This window comes from Melopsittacus undulatus, chromosome 6 (assembly GCF_012275295.1).
Source record: "Melopsittacus undulatus isolate bMelUnd1 chromosome 6, bMelUnd1.mat.Z, whole genome shotgun sequence".
Taxonomy (NCBI): Eukaryota; Metazoa; Chordata; class Aves; order Psittaciformes; family Psittaculidae; genus Melopsittacus; species Melopsittacus undulatus.
The window spans coordinates 60,718,391-60,744,184 of record NC_047532.1 but is presented as its reverse complement, the minus strand read 5'-3'; the positions used below and the strand labels follow the sequence as shown (position 1 = coordinate 60,744,184).

The following is a 25,794-nucleotide window of genomic DNA, read 5'->3' as shown; positions in this document are numbered from 1 at the left end:
TTCCTACTCTTCATAGCTGGCCAAACAGTATTATAGGTGCTTAATGTGGCCCGTGGACATAATAAGTACAGCTTGCTATTTGCTGTGGTATGTATAGTGGGTGTCTCAAGTGGACTGATAGCAAAGAGAGGGGAGTGGAAGGAGTGTAGCTCTTAGACACACTAAGAGCTAATTGTTAAAATTTTGATCTAAAAGTTTTGCTATTCCTGGAGGAGAAAAGTCTTTTGTTTGAAAGCTAAATTTTCTTCTGAATGGGAAGAACTTTAGTGCTAGATTTCTTGCCCTGACTCTCCCTGTATTTGAGTAATACATAGTCATCAGGTCTATTATGTGCACTATGTGGATTCCCTACACTGGGTGGAAAAAGTTAAGATACAGTCAGGGATATACAGAAAGAGGCCTTGGAAGGATGTTATGCATCCTTCCAAGGATAAATAGGGCTCAGAAAGGATGTAGTAGTACTTTGCTTATTAAGCCACTGCTTTTGCTGGTCGTGGAGAAAACATTTTGGATCTATTACTGCTTGTAATTGTAAGAGCTACCTACTGTTTCTGATCTCCAGGCTGACCTATATGTCTCCAGATGTTTTAAGTCTTGCTTGACACAGTGCTTGTATACCTTATTCCAGGTGTTTACTCTTATTTGAAGGCAGATTTGCAAGTTTTTGAAGCTGTGACTGTAAATCTGATCTTTGGCAAGAGTATTTGTAACCTATTTTTAGAGTCCTGTGCTGATAATGATTTCAATTAACCATGAATCTGGTGGTTTACATGAAAAATCCCAGGATCTCGTTTAAGACCCACGCATACATATGTAAGAGCTGAACTTAGAGATCATTGCGCTTCCCAACTGAAGGTCATATGTTGTGTCTGAAGAGAAATCTCCCCTTGAGAACCACAAGGGGAAAACTGTAAACAAGCGCAGGAATTAGACTGAATCCAATATTTATGGCATTATGATTTAGTGCCATTAATTTTAATGGAATTATTAACTACTGAGTATTTTAAATAAGATTTCTAAGTCAGGATGTAAATTAAATGTGACCTTGTATTTCAGCTTCCAAAGCACATGCAGAAAGTTCAGTGTTTTATGTCTAAACATGAACTTCTCATAATATTCCTTTAATGCTGCATTTAGTATAACTCTTAAAGTCATCAGCTCATTTCACATTAAAATAATCTTGGTTATTGCTTTCATATTTGGAGGCTGCAGCACTGAGAATTTCAGGAAGCAGTTATCCTAATTGCTTAATTCTAAACAAATACATTTGCTATCCATTAGGTGCCTGTTAACGACTTAAACTTGACTCTATTGTAATTGCAGAAATACACTGAAAATGACATAAGAAGCTGTTGCCTTGCTGAAATAAAGCAAACTGAAGAGAAATATACTGAAACTCTGGAATCTATAGAGAAAGTAAGATGCTGTTTATAGCATTTCAACTTATGTATTTTTATAACAGTCTAAAAAATATGTCATAGTTGATATATGAAAATTTTTTCTTGCAGTTTTTCATGGTACCACTGAAAAGGTTTCTGTCTGCATCAGAGTTTGATACTGTCTTCATCAATATTCCTGTAAGTAATTGCATGTTTAATGGTTTTGATACATTTGTGTTGTACATTACTGCACAAAATTATTATCTGAAATGTGCACAATGCATTTTTGTAGATATTAAGGTAGTTAAAAAAAAGAATATGCATGCTATTTTTTATGCTTGACTGAAAACATACAGTTTTCTGTGATTATTGGTTTGTTCCACCTTTTTTTGGCCTAAAAATAATAATAGGACAATTTACATGTATTTTTAGTTGGTGTAAATATTCAGTAGATGTCTTAATTTGGCTTCAGAGAAAGACATTAGCTGTGGTCTGAAGCCTCTCTCAACAGACAAATTAAAACAATCTTCTTTTATGAGGCACACTGTAAAGAAAGAGTCCCCAGAGTGTGGCCATATTGCTCTTGCTATTAGAGTTTTCCTCTGAATCTCAGTTGCTCTAATTTCTTTTTATTTGAGTATTAGTCCAAAATATTGCCAGATATCATCACTAACCTAACTTGACCATACTTCTTGAAGTATGTCAGCTGCCTGTAAAGATCCCTTTGCTTTTGAAAACATATTTATATTCTGTCCTACAGAAATGTTTCTTATTCTTTGCAAATAAGGCCGTGATGTGCCCTATGTAAGTTACTGTAAACCTCTTTCCTAAGGCTCTGTGGGCCCAGGCTTGTTGACTCACATCCATTTTAAGACCTAAAGCCAGCCAACATGAAACATTGTACAGGGGTATAAAAAGGGCTTACACGATTCAAGCGCAAACTTAGGGATTGGTCTGATCACTACTCATTAAAGAAATATTAGGGGATCAGGTAAGAGGAGTAAATAGAACAAAACCTGTTTGTTTTAAGCTAGGAAGACACGTTATAAATTATTTTTGTTGTTTTACTTTGCTTTTCTCTATTAGCATTCAGTATTCTGCTGTCACGAGACGGTGCTTGTTTCTGATTCCAGTAATACTTTATAGATATCTAAAAACATTGAAAGAAAACAGAGTTTGTCTAAGCTAAAAATATGTGCAAAAGCTTTGCTCAGGCCTTGTCTCTGCAGCAGTTCCTCAGTGGAAAGGCTGGAGGGCACTGGAAGCATGTTTTAGACTGAAAACAGCTGTTACACAGAGATCTATGGCAAACTGTGACATGGAAAGCAAGTGCAGTGTTCTCTGAACAGGATGAATCTATCTTTGTTAAAGGGTTTTGGTGAAGGATCAGTGCTTAGGGTAATGCTGTAATCACTATGTAGACCAAGCTATTTTTTTTTTCCCTAGTAGCTGGTACAGTGCTGTGTTTTGGCTTTAGTCTGAATAATGTTGATAACACACCAATGTTTTAGCTGTTGCTAAGTAGTGCTTACCCTACCTAATTCAACGACTTTTCAGTGTCCCATATTCTACCAGTGGGGGGGATAAAGGGGGATATTAATTCCCCCATAATCATATCATCTTAGTAATAATAGTAATAAAAATGACATTTTCCTTTTATTTCATTTATTAAACTGTTCTTATCCCAACCCATGGGTTTTTACCTTTTTTTTGCCAATTCTCCTCTCCACCTCACTGAGGAGGTGTGGGGGAGTGGGTAAGCAGCTGTGTGGTACTTAGTTGCCATTTGGGCTCAAACCATGACAGATGTGAATATCAGTTAAATTTAAAGCTTGACTTTGAGTTGGAAATAGGAGCTCAAAAAGACATTTTGTCCCCTTAGCATTAAGCTGTTTTTGAAGGATGTTTCTTAGTTGAGCCTGTGTGTTTCTGAGAAAATGTGCTTCTGTAATTTATTAGTAGGGAAACATTTCTATGTTAATACCTCTGCTGCAATTTAAGATTCTGAGGATATGGCCACAGTTGCTAGCAACTGAATTTGATCTGTTTTAAGTTTTTGCTCCTTCACCTCTGATGTTCACTCACCTCTAAGTTCACTTAGTTCACAACTCAATATTGTGTTATTTTTGTAGTATATCATTTACTGCGTGAAACCAGCTGTTGTGGGTGAAGCAATGCAGTTTGCTTGTAAGAGAGAAGTAGCAGTATGTTTATTGATATAAAAAAACAGTTTAAGTTTGATAGCTAATAGGACAGTGATTTAACAACATTTTATGGCAAGGTACATTTGATTTACTTCAGTTAGGGCAGGGTCAGACAGAAATGTTAGGGAGACTCTAGCGCTGAGTCATGAGGTTCAAAAAGGACCCTCTGGTGTGTTAAACTTCTCAGTGGGTAGTTTAGGTGTGGCTGGATCCAGACTTAGTCCCAGACTTGGTCAACACTTTATGTCTAATGGATTATAAAAGGAAAAATCAATCCTTTATATGAGCTAAGGTTTCAAAGTTTAGCATGCTATTATTCATTTACCAATAATCTGTTGTGGTATGGAATCTCTCAACCTTGAAGAGTAACCTTGAGAGGCATCCTAGCTCAAGGGGAGATCCTGGAGTGCTGCCCACTGCCATGCATGAGAGCTCAATGGGCCTTGGGCTGCCCACTATTTATGGAGTAAGAAAATTGACTCATAGCCACATTTGCATGCTGACTACAGAAGTTAGTTTTTTTTCTGAACTTTGCTTGAGTTGGAACTTGACCAGGACTATGGTTAAGGGGCATGCATGTTGCTCAGATTAGCCCTTGGCTATTTTCTTATCTCCCTCTCCTGAATCCACTTCAAGTTGGGTGCAGCCAACAGACAACTCCACTATGGCCAACCACCACCCACCTCACTGGTGGTTCTCACTTGAACAGAGATATGGGAAATAAAGGCCAGTTTGGAGGAGTTGGAGCACCCTGCTATGCCATCTTAATCATGGAATCATAGAATGGTTTGGGTTGGAAGGGGCCTTAAAGATCATCTAGGTCCAACTACCCTGCTATGGGCAAGGGTATCTTCCACTGGATTGGGTTGCTCAAAGCCCTGTCCAACCTGACCTGAAACACTTCCAGTTATGGCATCCATACCTTCTCTCAGCAACCTGTTCCAGTGTCTCACCACCCACACAGTAAAGAATTTCTTTGTAATATATAAACTAGATCTACCCCATTTAAAGTTTAAAGCCATTCCCCTAGTCCTATCACTACAGGCCCTTGTAAAAAGTCCCTCTCTAGTTTTCTTGTACAACCTGTTTAGGTACTGGAAGGCTGTTAATAAGGTCTCTGGAGCCTTCTTTTCTGCAGGATGAACAACCCTAACTCTCTCAGCCAACACCTAAGAGAGGTGCTTCATCCCTCTGATCATCTATGTGGTCCTCATGTGGATTTGCTTATGTTGGGGGCCCCAGAGCCTGGGATGCAGTACTCCAGATGGGGTCTCACAAGAGCATAGTAGAGAGTGGGGAATCCTCTCTCAACCTGCTGGTCATACTACCTTTTAATACAGCCCAGTATATGACTGGCTTTCTGGGTTGCAAGTGCACAATGCCAGTTCATGTTAACCTTCTTATTGACCAGCATACCCTAATCTCTCTTCTCAAGGCTGCTTGGGATTGCTCTAATTTAGGTTCAGGACCTTGCACTTGGCCTTGTTGAACATCAAGGTTTGCATGGGCCCACCTCTCAGCCATGTCAAAGTCATCTAAAGTCATCTAAGTAATCTAAACAGTATCTATACAGTATTAAGGCTGATGCAATTTTCCATAGTTGCTCACAGATTATTGTATGATAGTGAACAGACAAGGTGAGTTGTAACTGTACTCGGAGAGCAAATCTTTCTGCAATAGCTGTGTCTTTCTGTCAGCCATTAGTTGCCTGCTGAATTAGGAAACTCATTATGATTGCAGTTAATACTGGAACATCAGTAATTGACCAATGTAATGTACAAAACTAATTTTTCACAGCTCAGGGATGTGAATCATTACTTTATCTTGTTACTAAAGCATTTACTTCACTTGCTTAATTTGAAAATTATTATAAAATGAAGATGAATTAACAGTGCACATTCTAAGCTAGAATAAATTAGTCTCTGAGTTCTTGGAGTTTTTTCTTGTTGCATGATAGGGAAGATGAGGCAAACCTGAAAATCAGGTTGTACTCAAATTATCTGTTTTTCAGTTTATTGAAATTAGTGGATCTAACGTTAAATAATTAATTTTTACATTCAAAGCTTTAAGTTCTGTTTTCAAAAATCTTCTCCCCATTTACATTTTTAAGGATTTGGTGAAAATCCACAGGAACCTAACACAGGACATCAATGATTCCATTGTAAACAAAAATGATCAGAACCTATATCAAATTTTTATTAACTACAAAGAAAGGTAAGATTTATGCACTCTTAGTGATAATTCATGCTCAGTTTGATATTTTACCCTTTTTTTTATAAATATTTTTGAAACTAAGCTGTATTTTATGTCAGTATAATTATTAAGCTAGTATTTGTTTTTTGAGCCTGGAAGTCAAAATGTAACCAATTGCTGTATGAGCCTTTTCTCTTCTTATGCTCAGTTTTGGCACTATTGTTACATAGGCAGGTAACATCTATATTTTGAACAAAAATAACTTATTCTGCATAACATTTTTTTCATGCAAAAAAACCCTGGGTATTTCATAGCATGTCCCAGTTTTGTTTAATAGTTAAAATGTTATGAAAATGGAAGAAGGGGCGAAGTAAGGCAAGGATATATACTAAAGCTATTCCAGGTTAAGCAAAACAGAAATAGCCATAATTTGGAAGAAGAGAAAGCAGAAGGGACTGCAGAAAAGAAAGAAGAGGCTAGGGACTTAGCCTACCCTGCAGTCAAAGTTGTGACAGTAAAGCTACCTTCAAACTGAAAACCAGCCAAGCTGGTAACAGGATAACTGTGGCAGCATGCCATGTCCTGTAGGCTAATTGCCAGTTTTCTTACCTTTTCAGATTTGTTTTTTCCTGCCAGCACTGAACAGCTTATGGACTGTGTAGATGAACTTACATGCCTGTGGCATATATATGTGGTGGAAAACACTTCTAACTGTGGGCTACAGTGTTGACTTACCTTGAAGTAACCTTTGGGTTGTGGTTAAAAATCAGTTCCCTTCTGTGACTGGAGTAGGAAAGACCTGTGGGAGCAAATCGGGTTTGCTTAATGGTGATGGGGAAGGAGAATTGTTGCAGTAATAACATTCTTGTGAGAAACTGGACAGCAGCATCCAGAAAACATTAGAGCTGTTTTCTAAGCATGAAGGGTGTCCCACGCTGCTCACAAACAGTCTTGCCTTCAGAGACCCTCTGTCCAGCTTTAATGCTGGAACAGGACATATTTATTTCCCAGGCTGCTAGGTTTCCTGCTTCTATAAGAGGGAATTAGGGGACAATAAGTTGTTCTGGAAAGTGCTTATCTTTCAAAATTAGTTCTGAAATGTGTGCTAAAAGGGGAACAACAGACACTGAGAGGAAACTAAGTTTATATTCTAGAACAATGCAATAGAAGGAGGTAGACTTAGTGTCTTAATCATGTAGTGATTAAAGTAATCAGAAGCACTTTAATCACTTCAACTGTGAAAAAAGAATGAAGGGAAAAAAAATGGTAAACATTAGGTGAGAGAAAAAGGAATCTAGGAGACCCCTGTGGAAGGGCTCACAGGAACCACCCAGGAAAGGATTTTAAGCATACAGAAGGAATTGCCTCAAGAAATGTAAGAAGAGATTAAAGGAAACAGCACTCTTTGCAATGGGACTAGTAGAAAGAAGCACTCTAAAGAGGGACAAAAAACTTCTGTCATAAACCCAAACTCCTTCAAGAAGCATTGCTGCCCTTGACAGCGATCAAAAATTTCTTGAGTTTCTTCACAGTATTATTTTGATCTGAGGGCTTCTGGTAGAAACTGTTGGAAATGGATCAGTTTGGGCAACCTGTAAGTTCTTTAATGAATAGCTGTAACAAATGCTCTTTAGTCTGTGTTACAGAATTTGTACATAGAATCATAGAACAGTTAGGATTGGAAAGGACCTCAAGATCATACATCACAACCTTGAAAATCTGGTGTTCTAAATATTGAAGACTGTTGTTCAGTTAAACAGCAGTTATGCTCCTTTTTAATGAGTCATTTCATATTTACATACGTATGTGAATATTAAAGGATGTTGCAATGCTTTTACAGCATTTTTAAGGCAGATAAAAATTGTATTCCTCTGAATATCCTTCATAAGCTCATTGAAGTCTATGGCTGAATACTATCCTGGGTTATTTAGGCACTGCTCCTTTTGAAAGGATTGTTACCAATGTATTTGTGAAAAAAACTATTGTTCTTACATATGGAAATGTTTCTCTTATTTTTTATCTCTTGCTTTGATTTAGATTGGTTATTTATGGACAGTACTGCAGTCAAGTGGAGATAGCAATATCATGCTTAGACAACATCTCTAAGAGCAAAGAAGATGTTAAATTGAAGTTAGAGGTATTAGTATTAACATGTTATATGCACATATATATAAAAAGCATGTGTTTCTATGAATATGCCTCACTTTCATCTAAGTAAAAACCTTATGATAAAAAAATAGCTTCACTGAGACTTGAATGTGTTTCTCTTTTAATTTTCTTGTAGCCCCTAATCAAATGTATGTGTGAACTCTTGCAGTACATGTCCTGGCACTGAAGTGAAAGTTTTGCCCCTGACATTGATAGGGCTAGGCTGTCCTTTTTTTTTTTTTTTTTTTTTTTTTGTGAGTGGGGTAGGAAGTGATCATCAGTGATACCCATCTGTTTATCTTGATAATAGCTGAGAACATAGGCTCTAGGCTAGACAAGCCCTGGTCCCACAGCTTCACAGGGCTTGCTATCTGTCATGACCCCCTTTCAAGCAGAGCTGCTCCTTAGCTGGTCATCCCTGAAGGTTAGTGTGTCCCTAGTAGTGCACAGCATGTAGACTTTGCCTTCACCTTGTTGCCTTTATATGAGGATCCTGTTGGACATGCCCTGAAGGGTGTCTCCTGCACCTCTAATCTGCTGGTGGCTGAAGGCTTGCTGTGGGTGTCCTGTCTTTTCCTCCACATCATTGCTGAAGATTGCTGTCAATGATTTGGATGAAGGGATAGAGTGTACCCTCAGCAAGTTGTTGTCTTTGTGATGTTTATTCTACTCTTTCTCATGCTGTTGAAATGTCTAAGAACAAGTGTCCAGGTCCAGTCTTTTTTTTTTTTTTTTTTTTTTGCTTAGCTCTTATTGTATCAATTCCTTTATTTTGTTGATATACTTTATATCAAAATTAATATAGTTGCTTGGCCCATATGTCACAGATTTTTCTGTCTTGCATGAATATTTTTATTTTCTAACACTCTTATTCTTTCTTCTCTTTTGAACTAGGAATGTTCAAAGAGGGCCAATAATGGGAAATTTACATTACGGGATCTTTTAGTGGTTCCAATGCAGAGAGTGCTAAAATACCACCTACTGCTCCAGGTATTTTATATTTGAAATTGAAGGGGGCTGAATATCAACAGTGGATTGTAACAATGAGAGCTAAATGTCTTTATCAAAGGGAGGTGATTCACATTTCCATAGATTTAAGACTGATTTGTTGCAAAATAAAATCCAGTCAAGTGTGGGTTTTCTTTCAAAGACCATTCCTCAGAGCTGAAGCATATCTGGGAAAAAAGAATAAACCACAATTTTTTCCTCAGTATCTGAATTTTCATTCTTGGTATGTTTTAACACGGTTAGTAGTACGGACTTTGAAATGTGAACCAACACCCCCAGAAAGAGGAAGCTGGGCCATACTTACAACATACTATTAAGATGCTTCTTTGGTGTCATGAATTACAATAAAGACACACTTAGTTTGAAATGCTTCTTGTTATAACCCACAAAGCATTAGCTTTTGCAGTTAGTTCTGTAATAAGGTGGAGAGTCTTATAAATTTAATTTGATGGCTGTGCCAGGAGACTCATTAGTTTAGCTGCAAAGAAATATATTACTTTATTAGAGTGTCAACCCTGCTGATGCTTGTAAAATGTCATTTTAAAAAGATCTACTACTTGTATGTGAAGCATAATTTTGACTCTGCAGAGCAACATGCATTATGTAATATTAAATTTTTTGAATTATTTTTGAGTCATCAATTTTTCCAAAATTGAAAAAACAAAATGAATGGTACAGCTGCTTTTTAAAGAGAGCTGAGTCATGATCTTATAATCAACCTGTATATTGTAAAAAGATAATATACAGTATGCCATTATGCTCTGTGTGAAACTATATTGTATGTTGTGCAAAAAAAATCTAATGGACCTTGAAAGAAAAAATCAGTAAATTATTAATATTGTAATGAAGTGTATATAGTTATTTCTGCATTTCCTATGATTTTAGCAAGTTATGTTTGTTGAAATGTTTAATTCTCTTCTCAAATTAAAAGAAAAAAATAGCCTATTTCCCCAAGAGGTTACTTCTTCACTTCAGAAAAACTAAACCAGCCCCTATATTTTTCATATGGGAAGTGGCTAAAAAAATTCTTTAAACATTTACATTTGATTTAAATATGTCTTCTGAGGCAGCGTGTCAGCTGAGTCAGGTGTAATGAGATAGTGACTTCTTTTAAGCAATGCATCGTTTAGCAGAGATTTTATTGCCAGTGCACATCCCCTTCTGCAGAAAAGTGCTTGCTGTGAAATGGGATGATATAAAGTACAGTAATGTGCAAATGAACTCAAGTGTTTACCTGTGCTTTCAGCACACACATACATTAATGATCTGATTTGGCAAGTTTTAAGTGTCAGACTGACCAAATTAGCTTCTAATGATGGTTCATTAGCAGCTAAAGTCAGTGTTTAAGCTATACGGCTATCATTCTTTAACACGTGTCAGTTATTGGTTTGCAGTGGTCCCCAGTCAGTTCAAAGCTGCTCACTGTGGGGATGAAATATGTGAATAGGAGGATCACTATGGGGGTGAAAATGTGAATTCTTAGGTTGTATTTTATGTTTTTGGCTTATGTATTTTTTGGGGGGGTGGGGATGAGCAATGACAATGTCAATTTATAAACTGATGAGTGAAAAGTTTTAACTGTTCACAGGAGCTTGTAAAGCACACTACTGATCCCATGGAGAAGGCAAATCTAAAACTGGCACTTGATGCAATGAAGGTAGGTATTCATGCCAATTACGTATTTGCTTTTGTTGGCAGTTAAAATATTAGAACTGTTTCTTGGAGGAGATATTTTTCACAGCAGATGAAGCATGTTTTCACAAGTCACAATGAGCTATGTAAGTGTATCAGAATAAGTATATAGTTGAGGGCTTTGCTCAAGTCTGGAAACAAGCTCAGTAATTTAATGAAGTGGAGGTTTTATAAAATGGAATTTTCTTACTTAAGTTTACTTCTACCACATTTTGCTGTCATTTTTGTGATGAAAATCAGGTGTTTCAAGAATAGGTCTTGCTTCCAAAATTTAGGCATCTTTCTGTCACTGTAAGTCAATTCTAATCAAGGTCAGTAGTCTCCCAGTGAGATGAAGACATCTATCTTTCTTCACAAGTTTTTTTTTTTTTTTTTCTGTCCTCTTAATATGAGCTCTGTAGCTTTACTTTTGAAAGCAGTAGTGTCTGGAGATAGAATATCTGTTGCTGTATATTGGTACAAACAAATGCTTTACAGAAGAGGTGTTCTGCCTTACGTGTAACGTAATATGTGTTCTGCACAGGTTAAAAAACGAAGCACAGTTCTGATGCAGTTTGTTTCACAGCACAAATTGTGATATTCTTGTGCTGTATTGTAATTTATTTTTTTTCCTGTCTTTTGTGGGGGAAAGAAGTCAACATAACAGGTCATATTTCCTGTTGTAATTTGTGTGGTGAACAGAAGATACTGAAGTCAGACTAAGCCAGTTTTGAGTCACATAGTTGTCTTGTTTTATGCGATTCTCTGCCTTGAATGCCTGGAATACAGATCAACCCACTAATGAGTTTTTTGGCTTTCATTTTTTGTCATCTGCTTTCATGCAGTGAATGCAGAGCATGCCGTGACAGTCTCCCAGGGAGAGATACCTGAAATGGGATGGCACACTGTTGCTTCCACCTAGTGCAAGCCATACACCCTGGCTGCCGCTAATTGACTAGGAAAATAACCCTGTTTTTTATTCCTGCCTCCCTTTTTATTTCCTGGTTTTCTTCACTGTTTTTGGTGGCAGTGGGATTGCCAATAAAAGACCAGTTAAGAAATGTCTTTGCGAGAGTGGCTGTGGCAGTTTTGTGCTGGCAGGCAGACCATAACCATCCAAATAACCCAACACCCCACCTCCCTCCACTCCACAACCCAAATACCCTTGGTCTCTGAAGGTATGAGCACCTCTCCTTAAGGGTTGCAGCATTGCTTCCTTCCTGATTTAGTATATACTTCTAGTAGATATAACTCTTCAATGCTGGTATGTTGCTTCTAAAAACCCTGGTGTGTCTGCTTGAAAATGGAAATGTCTTTGGAAAAACTGCCAGCTAAGTGGTACTGCTCCCAAAGAAAGAAAATTCTCAGAAGGATTATGCTGTCAGATTTCTTTTAGCAGCAAGAAAAGAGGTTATTTAATTTCTACACTAATTCTTTAAAGACTGATGTGAATCTATCCTGCAGAGATTCATTTGGTATGCTTAGCCTAATGATTGCAGCTATTCTTAGTCTTGGATTAAAAATGTCCTAGGAAGGTGTATCTTTCTTCCATCCTCCAGATAAGTGACCATAGTGGAGGGGTACTGTAAAAGCAAGTTGTGAGATCAGAATGCCTTTTCCAGCTGCTGGTCTCAGCATTTCTGACCCTACCAATTGTCATTCTTGCTCATTCCTCATCTCTAGCCATAAACAGAGAAGCTCCAGCAAATTGTCACTATTACTCAAACATGTTCAGAGTATTTTACAGGCTTTAGTGAAGTGTGTACAGTACGTGTTCTGGTAAAGGGGGCAATAATGATCTCAACCTATGACTTCAGGTATTATATCCCATTAAAAGCCTTTTTAAAAGATTTGATATGTAATGGCTTCTCTCTGCTGTGCAGCAGTAAGAGCCAGATCCTTCCACTGGAGCAGTAGCTTCTTGTCTCCTAATATGCAGCCAGGCTTACCATATGTAATATGATGTGTGTGTGATGTGATAATATGCTTATGAGATGGTCATGACCTTACACGGTGCTTTTGAGCTGCCTTGCGTTTTTTTTACTATATGCTCAATTTACCTTCTGTCTTATTCTCAGATATTGGATGTTGTCGACTCTTTTGGTAGTGTGTTGCATAAATTACATTTCTGTCTTTAATCTTGAAAATAAGACATTAATGAAATTCAAGTGAAATCAGCCCTTTTTTACAATTTATCATGTTTTCCTCTTTGTTGCTGCTAAATTTTTGTTTCAACAGGTAGGAAGAACATCGTAAATAGATTGAAGATGATATGCAGAGATTTTTTTCCTTTATATAGGCATACATATTGGGGATTCTCAAACACTAAAGATATATGTTTTTTTTAAACGTACTAAACACACATATAATTCAAAGGCAAAATTAGAAATAAAATTGCCAAAATAGTGTATTAACGTGGCCTGTTATGGAAAAGTTTTTTGCTCTCTTTACCTATTTATGCTTTAGGACTTGGCTCAATATGTAAATGAAGTGAAGAGAGATAATGAAACACTCCGTGAAATTAGACAGTTTCAACTATCAATAGAGAATCTGGTATGTGATATTTTTCATTCATACGCAGTTTCAAAATTGTTTTTGATCAAATATATTGATGTATTTTCTTCCCCATTTCATATATTATAGTACTCTTGGTAACATGTAAGTATAAATATGCATTGCTTGGTTTAGAAAAACATGACTATTTAAGTACAGAAATTGTAATTTTGGGGGTCAGTCTGTAGATAAATATATTTACATAGTTAAAGGTTTGTATTTGTACAGTAACTCGGGTGGTTTTGTAATGGGAGAAGTTTCCCCATTTGAAGACTTAAATGGAATGGACTGATTTTTTTATAGTATCTAGTTTAGATGATAATGAGGAAAATAAGTTTCCAGGCCCTAGAATTCCTTTTTTTGAAGTAAAAGGAATAAGTGATCCAACACTTGAATGTGTTATCATCTTGACAGTTTTGCTGCATTGAATTGTGTGTACTGCTTCTGTTTCAGAATCATTCCCTCTTACAGTATGGAAGACCTCAAGGTGATGGGGAAATAAGGATAACAACATTAGACAAACGTGCGAGGCAAGACAGGTGATATGACATCTGGTGTTTGCTATTAAAAAACCTGTAAAGTAATTCTATTTAGATGTGAGGTCAGCCTAGTGGTTCTTGTGAGTACTTGCCATTTCACTGAGTGTTCACAGAACCTATCCACTGTTTACCAAGTGAATTTACAAAGTTGATTCACGGCAAGTTAGCTATTATGCTAACGTCTAAGATCAGCTAAGTCCCTTGCAAATACTAGATCTCTAGCAAAAGTACTTGGAGTTTGATTTTTTTTTCATTGTGCCGTAGTTTAGTTCTTCACCTTCAAAATTTTAAGTGGCACAGATAAAGATGTGTAAAATAATGCTTTAGGTACTGGATTTGTCGAGTGTTTTTAACTGTATTTATATTTAATTTTTATAGGCACATCTTCTTGTTTGATCTAGCTGTAATTGTTTGCAAACGGAGAGGTGATAATTATGAAATGAAGGAAATAATAGATCTTCAGAAATACAAAATTACAAATAACCCCACTACTGATAAAGAAAATAAGAAGGTAAATATTTGTTGCTGGTTCATATAAAAATGTGCATTCTTAGCAGCAATTTTGCTGGAGTTCAGAATATATGCACAATTTATTGTGTTTCAAATGTAAGCTGAAGTGAGAACATTTTTAGGGATTTAAATTTATTTGTAATTAAAATATTTGAGTTAGTCATTCCTAAGTGAATACAATAATGTGGCCTTTCTGTTCCTAAATCAGGGAATTAAGGAATATACAAATACATTAGTGATTTTTTTGTTTGGTTGTTTTTTTTTTTTCCCTATCTTTCTTTTCCTTTTTTTATAACTGATGACTTTTGTATTGTCAATCTTTTTATACAGTGGTCTTATGGCTTCTACCTCATTCATATCCAAGGTGAAAACGGTTTAGAGGTTTATTGCAAAACTAAAGACTTGAAGAAAAAATGGCTTGAACAGTTTCAGATGGCTCTGTAAGTATATTTTTATTAAGGTAGGATCATGCTCATCACCAGTGGAAGGATATCACTTAAACTGTGCTGAACTGCTTTCATGTATACATTTTTCTAATACGGACTAGCCATCTATTTTATTTGACTTTCTGAAAAATAACTAACATCTTCAGAACAGATTATTTCCCTGAAACTCTTCTTGGGAAAGAAAGAGGGCACTCTAGGCTATGAATTACTTTGCAACTTTGCTGCTAAGACTGTTTTAATAATATTGTCTAAAGCGACCAATTTAACAATAATTATCTAACTTAATGGTGACATTTTCCCCTACCATTTTTACTTTAATTAAAATATGGTTTTGAAAGGTGATGCTGATGATTTGGAGGGTGTCCTGGCATTTTTCCAGAAGGCTTTTAATCAATTTATTGTTCAGTGTTTGGATAAAGTTGCTTGGCTTCTTAAATTTAGTTTCAAAACATCCTTTATGTTTTCAACTAAAAGAGGAGATTACTTTAGACTTCTTGAAAAGCAAGTTGTTCAGTGCAGCTCTGCAGATTATGTTGTTGTTCTGTAGCATGAGCTTTATTTCCATTTCTGATTCATGTCAGATAGATCAACATGATTATTATTGATGCCCCAGGTTTTCTGATTAAGTTTAAAACATGTGACCAAGGGAATCAGATGACAGGGTGATGCTTGCTTTATGGTTAAACAAAAAAATAAAGGGTGAAGAGGAATGGAAATGGAGATAGCATTAATAAAGATTGTTTTGGATGTGATTGTAAAGATATGTGGATTTGGGAAAAAAGGCTATTATGAGCTCGTATCATAGCAGCCTTCCAGTATCTCAAGGGGGGCTAGATGGATGCTGGGGAGGGACTATTCATTAGGGACTGTAGTGACAGGACAAGGGGTAATGGGTTAAAACTTAAACAAGGGAAGTTTAGATTGGATATAAGGAAAGAAGTTCTTTACTGTTAGGGTGGTGAGGCACTGGAATAGGTTGTCCAGGGAAGTTGTGAATGCTCCATCTCTGGCAGTGTTCAAGGCCAGCTTGGACGGAACCTTGGGTGACATGGCTTAGTGTGAGGTGTCCCTTCCCATGGGAGGGGGCTTGGAACTAGATGATCTTAAGGTCCTTTCCCACCCTAACTATCCTATGATTCTATATGTGTGAAACTTGCTCATAAACTCTCTATATATACATGTTTTTTTAAACCATAGTATGATGGATGCTAATGATTTAAAAGAAAACAGAAATTAAGAAAGGCTGGCTGGATAGCTATCTAAGATGTGTTGGCTAGGGTTTTCATCTTGGTGATTTTTATTGATGACAAAAATAGCCTGTGTTTTGGCAAAAATGTTGGAGTAGAATAGTGGGTGATGGGAAGAGGGGTTTATTTATAAGTGTGTAGAGAGCTGAGTACTTTGCCTCTTTCTGCCCCTGTGCTCTCCCTGCTGCATTTCCTGTAATGTCTACTCAGATTTATCAGCTTTAGCATTGCATTTATTGATCACTCCAGTCATCCTGTTTCAGTGCTCAAAATACCCAACCAAACAAAACAAAAGTCAGCTGAGGAGGTAAAGAGAGCAGTAGGAGAACTATGATTTTTCCCAGGAGCATATCCTTAGTTCTTCCCAAACATTTTTGTGGTCCTGTGATGGATTCTCTACTCCTGTCACCACTGTATGCATAATGAGTGCGTGCAGCTACAAAGCCTTACACAGTGTTGGGCACCAGCCAGTGCTCATGAGCTATTCTTGAGCATGCCTTTGAGAACAAGGGTTTACTGCTGCTGCCCTATGTGAGCAGAACAAACAGCACCTCAAGTGTTGACAAATTAATGTTCTCCTTCAAGGTAGATTGAGTTGGTCATTGAAAATGAATGGTGGTGTCAGCCTTGTCTTGCATGTTCTCGTGAAACCATACCTCTGGTTTAACTCTTCCTGTGTGATTAAAAGCTGTAGCACAAAGGCATGGGAGCTGGAGCAGCATGGTCGCTGCAGGTCAGGGCTGAGGTGCAGCATGACGTAGTGGTGTTATTTTTATCTGGTGATGCTTTTGCTCCTTTATACTTTTATAACCACTAGGATTGAAAACAACAGGGAGCTTTTATGCTTTCTGAAGTTTTTATAGCTTTTCCCCAGATTTGTTACATCGTTTTGACTTCATATTTCCCTCACAGCTCTTCTAAAATATATCTTGGTGTATGTACAAATAATTACACATGCTGAGGCGCAAGAGTTTGTATTGGGGAATAAACTAAGGCAAGTATTTTGAATACTTGGTTGCTTGGTTTGATTTGTTGTTTCCATAGGTCTTGGTGTCTGCTGTGTGGAATATATGTGTGTGAATCTACTTTCAAAAGTAGCTGTGATTGAAATTATACTATTATTCATCATACTCAATTATAATTGCTACCTGTATGGGCAGAATACCTCTCATTACTTGAAAATTTTACTGAGACTGCAAAACCAGCGCAGTTGAAGGGGTGAATTGCATTCTTTTTTGACTATCAGAAATAATGATGTTTAATGAGTTCCAGACAGAAATTTCAGTGTAGTTTTTGTTGCCTTTGGGATATCAATCTGCATTAAGTCACCTCTGTGCAGGTGATAAGAACATAACAAGATAACAAATTCATATCCCTTGTTATTTTTAAATTAAGGATTAACCTTTTGCCACTAGAACAGTTTCACTGGCATAACTACATTAGCTAGGCTATAATATTTTCTTTTTTTTTTTCCTTTTTTTTTCTTGGAGCGTAGGTATTGATACCAGTATATGAATAATAGTGATAGTTATTTTGCTGAAAAGGCATCTACTGTTGAGAAGAGATTTTTGTTTCCAGTTGTGGGAACCTTATGTTATTGATAAAATAGGAAATAGAGGAGAAAACTGCTTTGGTGGCTGGACTTGGTTTATGTTTGGAGGGCAGGAATACATTAGATGTAAAATCCTTAGAAGAAGGAGGGATGAAATCCCAGTGCAATTTCCAGAGTGTTGCTTTCCACACTAGGAAATTATTGGTGGAAAACTAGTTTTGCAAATGTGTGAAAATATTCTACCTGTTCATCAGCTCTGTTACAGTAGTATATGGCAAGTTGTTTTTTTTTTATTTTGGGAGGGAGATTAGGAATGATGGGTTACTGGTCATAAGAAATGGAGTAAATAGTTTTTATTCATATGGCAGTTCTGTTGCTACAGTATGTGCTTGTTGTGTTCCTGAGACTGTTGCTTTATTTAGTCAATTCTTACTTTTCCTAAGAATTTCATGAGTCTTACTGATGAAGCCTTTTCACATTCTACATGCTCAGCTGTGGCTCAGATGCACTGAATTTGATGCTACTGACCTATTCACAGTAATTGCCACAGTTGAGGCTGTGTCATCTCTGATTTCCATCCTCCCACTCTCTTTTATTTGTGTGTGTGTGTTTTCAAAATTGCTGATAGTTTGGGAGCATTGGATTTTCTAGAGGATGATGAAATGAAGTAAGATGCATCTTACTTAAATGGTTAACTTAAGCTCCTGAAGCTGAAACTGTGACTGAACTCATAAATCTGGTGAATTTGAATTTGAGAACTTTTTTGAAGCTAGCAGGCAGAGACCAGTGGAGGATGTTTCAACAGGAGCTGTCATACCACAGATGGCTGAGTTCTTTCTTGGTGTACCTGTTCCCTCACTGATGTGAGTGGAAGCTTTGCATGCACATGGGGAGCGTAACTGCTTATTCCCTTGAAGAGGTGCAGTGCACTGCTAACAGCAACAATGGTTTATTTAAGTAGTTGCTGATTTGTTCTTGGAATTCTGGTCGTAGTAATGGATGAGTATGTAGCTGTATGGGTAAATAAGCACTTCTACAAAAGATAGTAGTACAAATACTTCACTGTAGTAGACACGGAATGTTTAAATTTAATCTAGCATGTCAAATAACATTGGTTTAAATGCAGAATCATTCCATACCCAAGATAATATTAATAGAAGTGTATAGTCAAATTACTCAGCCAAATTAGAGACATCATGTATTAAATAAAATTTGTCAGTAATGTGATGAAGTGCATGGCTTACTTGCTGTAATGAAGACATTAAAAATCTCAAAAACTGTGAGTGTGAGAGACAATTTTGTTAGCTCTCTAGTAGCATATTCTGTCTAATCTCTGTGCTCCTGTGTTAAAAATTATCAGAAGAATCCGAAAAAATATGTAAGGTTTCATAATATACCTACGAATTAAAAAAAATATTTGACACTTTTAATTTAAAAGGTAGCATTGACTGGTATTTGCTTCCCCTACCATTGCTTACTCCACAACCACCCCCCCCCCCCCCCCCCCAAGAATATCTCCTACCAATACTTTTCCTATTTTAAAAAATGCTTGCTTTTAAAAATAGTTACCTAACATATGTTTCAGTGGATCTATACTAACCATTCTTTATTAAAAGGCAAAACTGTTGAAGCTGTTCTCTATTGTATGCATGTATTTACCTCAGTTATATTAATCTGGAACTACTTAGCTCACTAATTATCAGGCTTATTTTCTTATTATGTGGCAACTGCTTTCCTTGTCATTAATGTGATGAATTTAATTCTCTTATTTCATCATGAGATGGTAGAATAAATGCTGAAAAAAACCATGTTGATTATTACTACAACTGTTTCATGTTGACACTAAACATTTGCTTCAGTCCACTAAATATTTCATAGAATCATAGAATACCAGGTTGGAAGGAATATTAAAGGAACATCTGATCCAACCTTTCTAGGCAAAGCACAATCTAGACTAAATGTCCCAGCACCCTGCCAAGCCAAATCTTGAAAGCATCCAGCCTTGGACACAATTTTCTTGGGAAGTTTATTCCAGGGGCTGTTTGTTCTCATTGTGAAAAAGATTTCTCTTATGTCTAGTTAGGCTGTCCCCAGCAGTAACTTGTGACCATTACCACTGGTCTTTCCCATTTAAATCCTTGTAAAAAAGGGAGGCTCTTAAGTACTGGGAAAACATGGAGGTGAGGTCTCCCCTGAGCCTTCTTTTCTCTAGGCTGAACAGCCCCCATTCTCTCAGCCTTTCCTCATACAGCAGGTTTCTCAGCCCTTTGATCATCTCTGTGGCCCTTCTCTGGACTCTTCTGAGCCTTTTCACATCTTTTTTTTGTAGAGTGGGCACCAGTACTGAACCCAATATTCCAGGTATGGCCTGGTAAGTGCTGAGTGGGACAATGCCGTCTTTATTTCTCCTGGTGATGCCTTTGTTGAGGTCATCCTGCTGGTTTTCTTTGCTTCAGCTGCACACTGTTCAGTCATATTGAGCTTGTTGTCCACCAGGATGCCCAGGTCTCTTTATATTTCTTTTTGTGCAGTTTGTTTCTTGATCACAGCATGGACTCAGGTGTGTGTTGTCTTGCTCACAGTGTCAGAGAAATTTTCCATGAAAGGCCACATATTATAATTTCCCACTGACTTAATAGCTGAATCCATTAGTGTAACATGGCATGCAATATCTTATGCAGGTTTGTGCCCATTTTATTTTGTCATCACGATGGTGCAGTTTGCCAATTTAATTCTTTCTCTGGTTTCTCAACTGAGCTTTTTAATCCACTCTAAAAATGACCATCAGCAAACTTGGCTTCAGTATATATTCTTAGATGGTAACATCTTAGACAGAAATTCATTTAAAAAAGTAATAGCAGAAGATTTTAGGTTGGAAGATCTGTGGAGGTTGTCTGCTTCAGTGTTCTGCAGGGCTTAAGTTGCTCAATTTAGTACTGCTGGATTTCAGGATGCGCAAAACCAATATTGCAAGGTTTCTTGCAACAGCTTTGTACCACGCCTTTTAATTAGGCTTTACTCAACATCTTTCACAAACTGAGAAGTGCATGAAAATGTCTTGCAGGCAGAGGAGCTGTTTTTTTTTTAATGTATTTAGTTAAAATTTCCCCTTCAGAAATACTATGACTGTAGTTCTGCTTTGACATTGTTACTGAAATTGCAATATTGGTGTGCTGTCTAATTAGCAATGCCTGAAAAATCAGTGGGAAACACATGATCTTTATAGTGATTAGGGTATGCATTTACTGCATGGAGTTAATGAGTATGATTTTCTTTTTTTCTTAATATCCAAATAAAAGGTATTTCAGACATGAAAGCCCTAAAAAAATTAGTGGTTTTAATTTTAATTAAACTGTAAGTTTTAGGTCACTAAGACTCTGTGTAGCAGCTCGTGTACAGTGTAGCATGTTGTTGAAAAATTACCATTTCAGTTAGACATTAATTCACAACCTGTATAACTCAAGGGATGCAGAACACATCTGATCGTAAGGAAATAATGTTGAGATTCATTGATTCTCAAACCTGATAGGTATGTGTGCAACATTTTAGATTAGGCAAGCTACATGAATTGTAGATAGAGCTCATTGGTTTTCTAAATTTTAAAGAAAAGTAGTACAAGAAACCAGGTGGGTGAAAAGTGTTCTCTCACCTGTTGGCTTACCTATTTCCAGATTTGGTTTGCACTCTGTGACTAATGGCATTGGTCAGATTAAGCTCAAATAGATCTATTCCCTCAGTGCATTAATAATACATATGCATTAAGACTTCTTCTGAGAGAATATTTGAGCTCTGACATATTGAACACTGACATATTAAATTAAAGCTTTCTTAGCAGAGTACTTTAAAAGCTTTAGATATCTGATGCATTTTTCAAATAGCTTCCAAAGATGTTTCACTTGTACCAGCCTCACACAGGTTACCAAAGCAATGAACAAATATGTCTGCCTGGGCTTCTCCATCAGTAAAAATATTTCAGTACTGCAGAAATGAATGCCAAGTTGATGTCTGCCAAAGAAGAAAGGTTGCTTGTAATTTGCTATGACTCCAGTTGGTTTTGGTCAAATGTTTATCAGGGTTGTAAGCAACCATTCACAACATATTTACAGTTATGCAATTCTTTTAGCTTATTCCAGACACAGCAAGAACTGTGTGTATATGATTAAAAGCACAGTCTAAGGGTAGCGTAGAATGTGAAAGCAAAACAATGTCAAAAAAGAATGTCAAAAAATTTCCCAGTCCTTATGTATTTGCAACTTAATCTTTCAACATGTGAGGTATATTACAATGAAAATGAATGTTTGTTAAAATTCAGTGAAATACATTTGTAGTGACACTGCATCATAAAAATAGAGTACCAAGATCTAAATATCGGTTGTTTTTTTTTGTTTTTTTTGTGCAAGGTGTTAGTATTTCCAGTCTTTAAACATGGATTGCTGGTATTGCATGTTTGTCATATTGCTTTGGTTATATAAACAGATGTCCTAGTTTCTCCCTGCAAACAAATGCTATGTTTTTTCTGAGGAGATTCAAGTGTTTGTCCAGTAATTTGCAAGTTATGGATATATACATCCTTTATTTTTACATTTTTTACTCCAAAGCATTGACATTTATCTTCAGTTAAGTGTAAGTATATGATAAAATACTTAAACTTATCAAGACTTTGTAAATTTGTATTTGAAAGACTTTGAATTTTCAGTCATGTATTATGGTATATAAAGTATTGATGGGTTTGTTTACAAATACTGATGTGTGACAGATCCTTGTTCATATCAGGCAGTGTTTAAAAATGTTATGTAGGAATAGATTAGCTCAAAGCAGTCCATCTCCCATACTTTTCAGGGACATAGGCTGATAAGAAAAAAGGAAAGCCATTATCTTGTTTGAAACAATGCAGTACATTTCCAAAAAGTTAACAAGATAATTTCCTTGATCTCAAAAAATGCCACTCATCATATGATCAAATAAGCAAATTTTCTAGCAGTCTTAGAAGTTGTGTGTTCTTCATTAAAAGTACAATTTACTTGTGATATGGTTAATTTAATTGTATAACTTGTCTTCTTGATGGAGACTCTTTGATGTGACAACTCAGAATGTTTGTGTATTAGCATATGGAGAAATGATTGATTGATTGATTAATTTAGTAAATAGCATCTTCAAAGATGATTCTGAAATGTAACAGCCTAGCTGGAACAGAGAAAATAAATTAGCTGTAAGTAATCAGCATTGCTTCTGAGAGGAGGAAGTAGAAAACCTGAAAATCATCCTTTGTGGAATGGCATTTCTCACCTTTAGTGAGACTAATTCTCTTAAGAATGCTATTTTCTCTCTTCAACTTTTATCAGTAAATTATTATAGTAAAGATCGAAAAAGAATTATTAGTGGTTGTCTCTTCATGCTCATGTTATTTTTTTATACAAATACCTGTATATTAGATGACAGCACATTGTATGAAGTGGTCACTTGAAAAGGTGATAGTTTCACTGAGCCGAAACGTTTTGAGTGGAAAGAATAGTGCAAATCTCAGGCTGGTTGTGCTCTTTGTGGGGAACGGTTTTAAGGGAAGTCTGCTGCAGTAAGTGAGGTTGAACATCTTTCAGGACCAACTTTTCATGTAATTTTTCATATGAGGTTTGGCTGAAAGCTTTTTGTCAAATGATGACAGTAACACGTATAGTTTTCTGTTTCTTAACTTCTGCTGTCCAAATTATTACTGAAAACATTTGAACAAGTGACAAATGTTAGTTGTATGTTATTGCCTGGTTAAATTTCCCAGAAATTTGAGATGCTTAGTACCAGTTGTCATGGCTAACTTCTGCAGTGCTTACAATTTCAAAAGGAGGTCACTTTGGCACAAACTAGGAATTTTAACTTCAGATACCTTAATAAATAATTTGTGTTAGCAGTTAATAATTTAGAAATACTTATGGCAGATCTAAATTTATTGATGAATTTTCTGCAATGATGTAAAATATAAATTCAATAAGTAAGCCTGGAATGACTATTTTCAGTGTCCTCAGGTATTAAACTGTGCCATTTTCTTTTATAGGCAATGCTGCATGAATACACCATCAGAATTCATGTCATATACACTTTAAAATATTCTTCAGCAGTTTGTGCTTGGGGTGTCCAGAATTCTGAACAGTTCTGTATGGAGCATTTTAAATTATAAGCATAACATGAAGTGCAGAATAATAACAGCTCTAAAATACAAAGGTCTAACTTGGGGTTGAGGGTTGAGGAGAGTTCAAGGTATTGATTTTTATCTGAGCTCTCTGTAGTATTTCTTACTTTAATACTTAAAACAGTTGCAATTCACTGCAGACTCCTTATCCAATACTTCATGCATCTGCTTATTTATTGTGCCTCTGGGCTCACAGGTGGGCATACATACATTAACTGTTATCTAAAGCCAAGTTTCAATCAAGTGAAATGGCTACTCAGTTTCAAATAAAATGCACTTTTAAAATTATGGGATATTTTGCAAGCATTTACATACAGTGGAACCCTGTGTAATTTCTTGTGGCATGACTGCATTCTTGAAGAAACTGATATGGAGAAAAGATCTTAAAAACCTGGCCTATGTAGCATTTCATCAAAAATGATTCAAAGCAAAAATAAGAAGTGTCAATAGATCTTCCTACCATGTTTTTCCTCTTTTGTGGCAAAACTGTCAACCCCAGAGGAAGGACAGCTGTATCACTGTGCTGTTTTGCAGAAGCTGTGTTTCTCTGCTGGACAGCCTCTTCCCACCCAAGGGTATCCATACCTGGGCACTTGCTGTGGTTCCAGGTCACTCAGAAAAGCATTCCTGCGTGATTGCTCCTGGAGGAAGAGAAGGTTCCTCTTATAACCAAATTTACAGTCCCACTGAGTTATGACAATCTGTCAGAACATCTCTGGGCATAAATGACACCTGTGAGGTTTATCATCCCCAGAGAGGAATGGCTTGATTCAGTCAGTGTTTACAATGCTTTTGCTTTCTCAGTATCTAACAGAAGGAACGATCTACTCAACAGTGTTAGAACAGCACCTGCTCTTGTTGATACCCTGTCTTGCTTTGCAGCCAATTGACTTTTGAAAGAAGCCTTCTTAATCCATTTACAGCAGGTTACTTTAGCATTTCTCTTAGGGTGATGGATTCATTATTTATTGTGCATACATTTGAGAAATAGGGAACATTTTTTTTTCCTCTGTTCTTCTGTAATAAACTTTTCCTTCCAATTCACGAAAAAAATTAGTTTAAAAATACTTGATGTCTAGGAAGAAGTTGAGTTCTTAATTAAGTTCTCCAGAGAAACAATTTTTCAGCATTAATTGGAATGTTTATAATGGGTATAAGCAACACCTTTTCAATGTCTGAGACCAAGAGAAGGAGGGAATCTGAACAGCTCTTGTTGCTGAAGTCAAGCTAGTATTGAAGAGCTGCCAAGGAAACAATTGAAAGAAATGGCCCTCAAAATACAGCAGGAAAGACAGAAGTGATCAGTAGTGGAGGACAGCACTGGACCTTTCAGGCAGGTTGTTTAAACTGAAGTTTCTAACTGGTAGCATTTAAGGTAATGGTAAATAGATTTAGAATAAAAAAAATGCGGAGAATTTTATTTTGTGCTGTGTTACAAAGTTTAGTTTCTTTAACTCCCTGTGGAATGTGAAGCCACAGGATGGGAGATTTCCGGTACTCTCTGCTGCTGGATACACTCTTGTTGCTAGTGCTGCACTATGAGATTGACACTTGTAACCAGGTGCCAAAGACAGCAGATCCTAGTTGCTTTTACTCTATATTTTTATAATATCACCTCTTCTCATTTGTGTGCTCTTTTACAGTAGAGGAAGTGTGCTTTCATTACATTAATTTCCTGTTTAGAATTGAAACTTGCCATAAGAATTTAATCAATATGATACTTTATCCCTATATTATGTTTTTGTTAGATTTGGCAGTCAGTAGGCTTCCAGTAGTATGTCAGTACAAAACAAACTTGAGACAATAGTTCTTAAAGGCTATTCAAAAACATCTGAAAGGCAAAACAAGCAAGGGAAGAGGTACTCTTTATGTTAAAATTTGTAAATAAGGGTTTTTTCAATGTTGGTATCTTTAGAAAAATGTCCTTTTTAGAAATGAAGACTTGTACTTTGATGCACTTACTCTTCACATATGAAAATAGGAGAGAGGAGCTAGAGAGCTATAGTAAACTGTCTCTTAGCCTGTTATTTATTTCCTTGGGTCACATTATCTGTAGTAATTATCTATTTAGTAGAGAGTTAACATAGAATTTTGGGGCTAAAAGTTTAGTAGTTTTCCTGGTTCATTTTATTTTTGGAAGCCATAGCTGTGTAAAGGAAGTTT

General features: G+C 36.5%; 1 protein-coding gene across 1 annotated transcript in view; it reads left to right on the top strand.

Annotated features, from left to right (window-relative positions):
• VAV3 (vav guanine nucleotide exchange factor 3) overlaps positions 1–25,794 on the top strand; it is a 158,942-nt gene that overhangs the window by 64,461 nt on the left and 68,687 nt on the right. The window contains exons 6-15 of the mRNA XM_005148083.3: positions 1,324–1,416; positions 1,509–1,577; positions 5,694–5,797; positions 7,814–7,913; positions 8,819–8,914; positions 10,521–10,589; positions 13,070–13,156; positions 13,610–13,695; positions 14,074–14,206; positions 14,536–14,645. Of these exons, the coding sequence (XP_005148140.2) occupies positions 1,324–1,416; positions 1,509–1,577; positions 5,694–5,797; positions 7,814–7,913; positions 8,819–8,914; positions 10,521–10,589; positions 13,070–13,156; positions 13,610–13,695; positions 14,074–14,206; positions 14,536–14,645 (947 nt within the window). The remainder of the gene's footprint in view (positions 1–1,323; positions 1,417–1,508; positions 1,578–5,693; positions 5,798–7,813; positions 7,914–8,818; positions 8,915–10,520; positions 10,590–13,069; positions 13,157–13,609; positions 13,696–14,073; positions 14,207–14,535; positions 14,646–25,794) is intronic.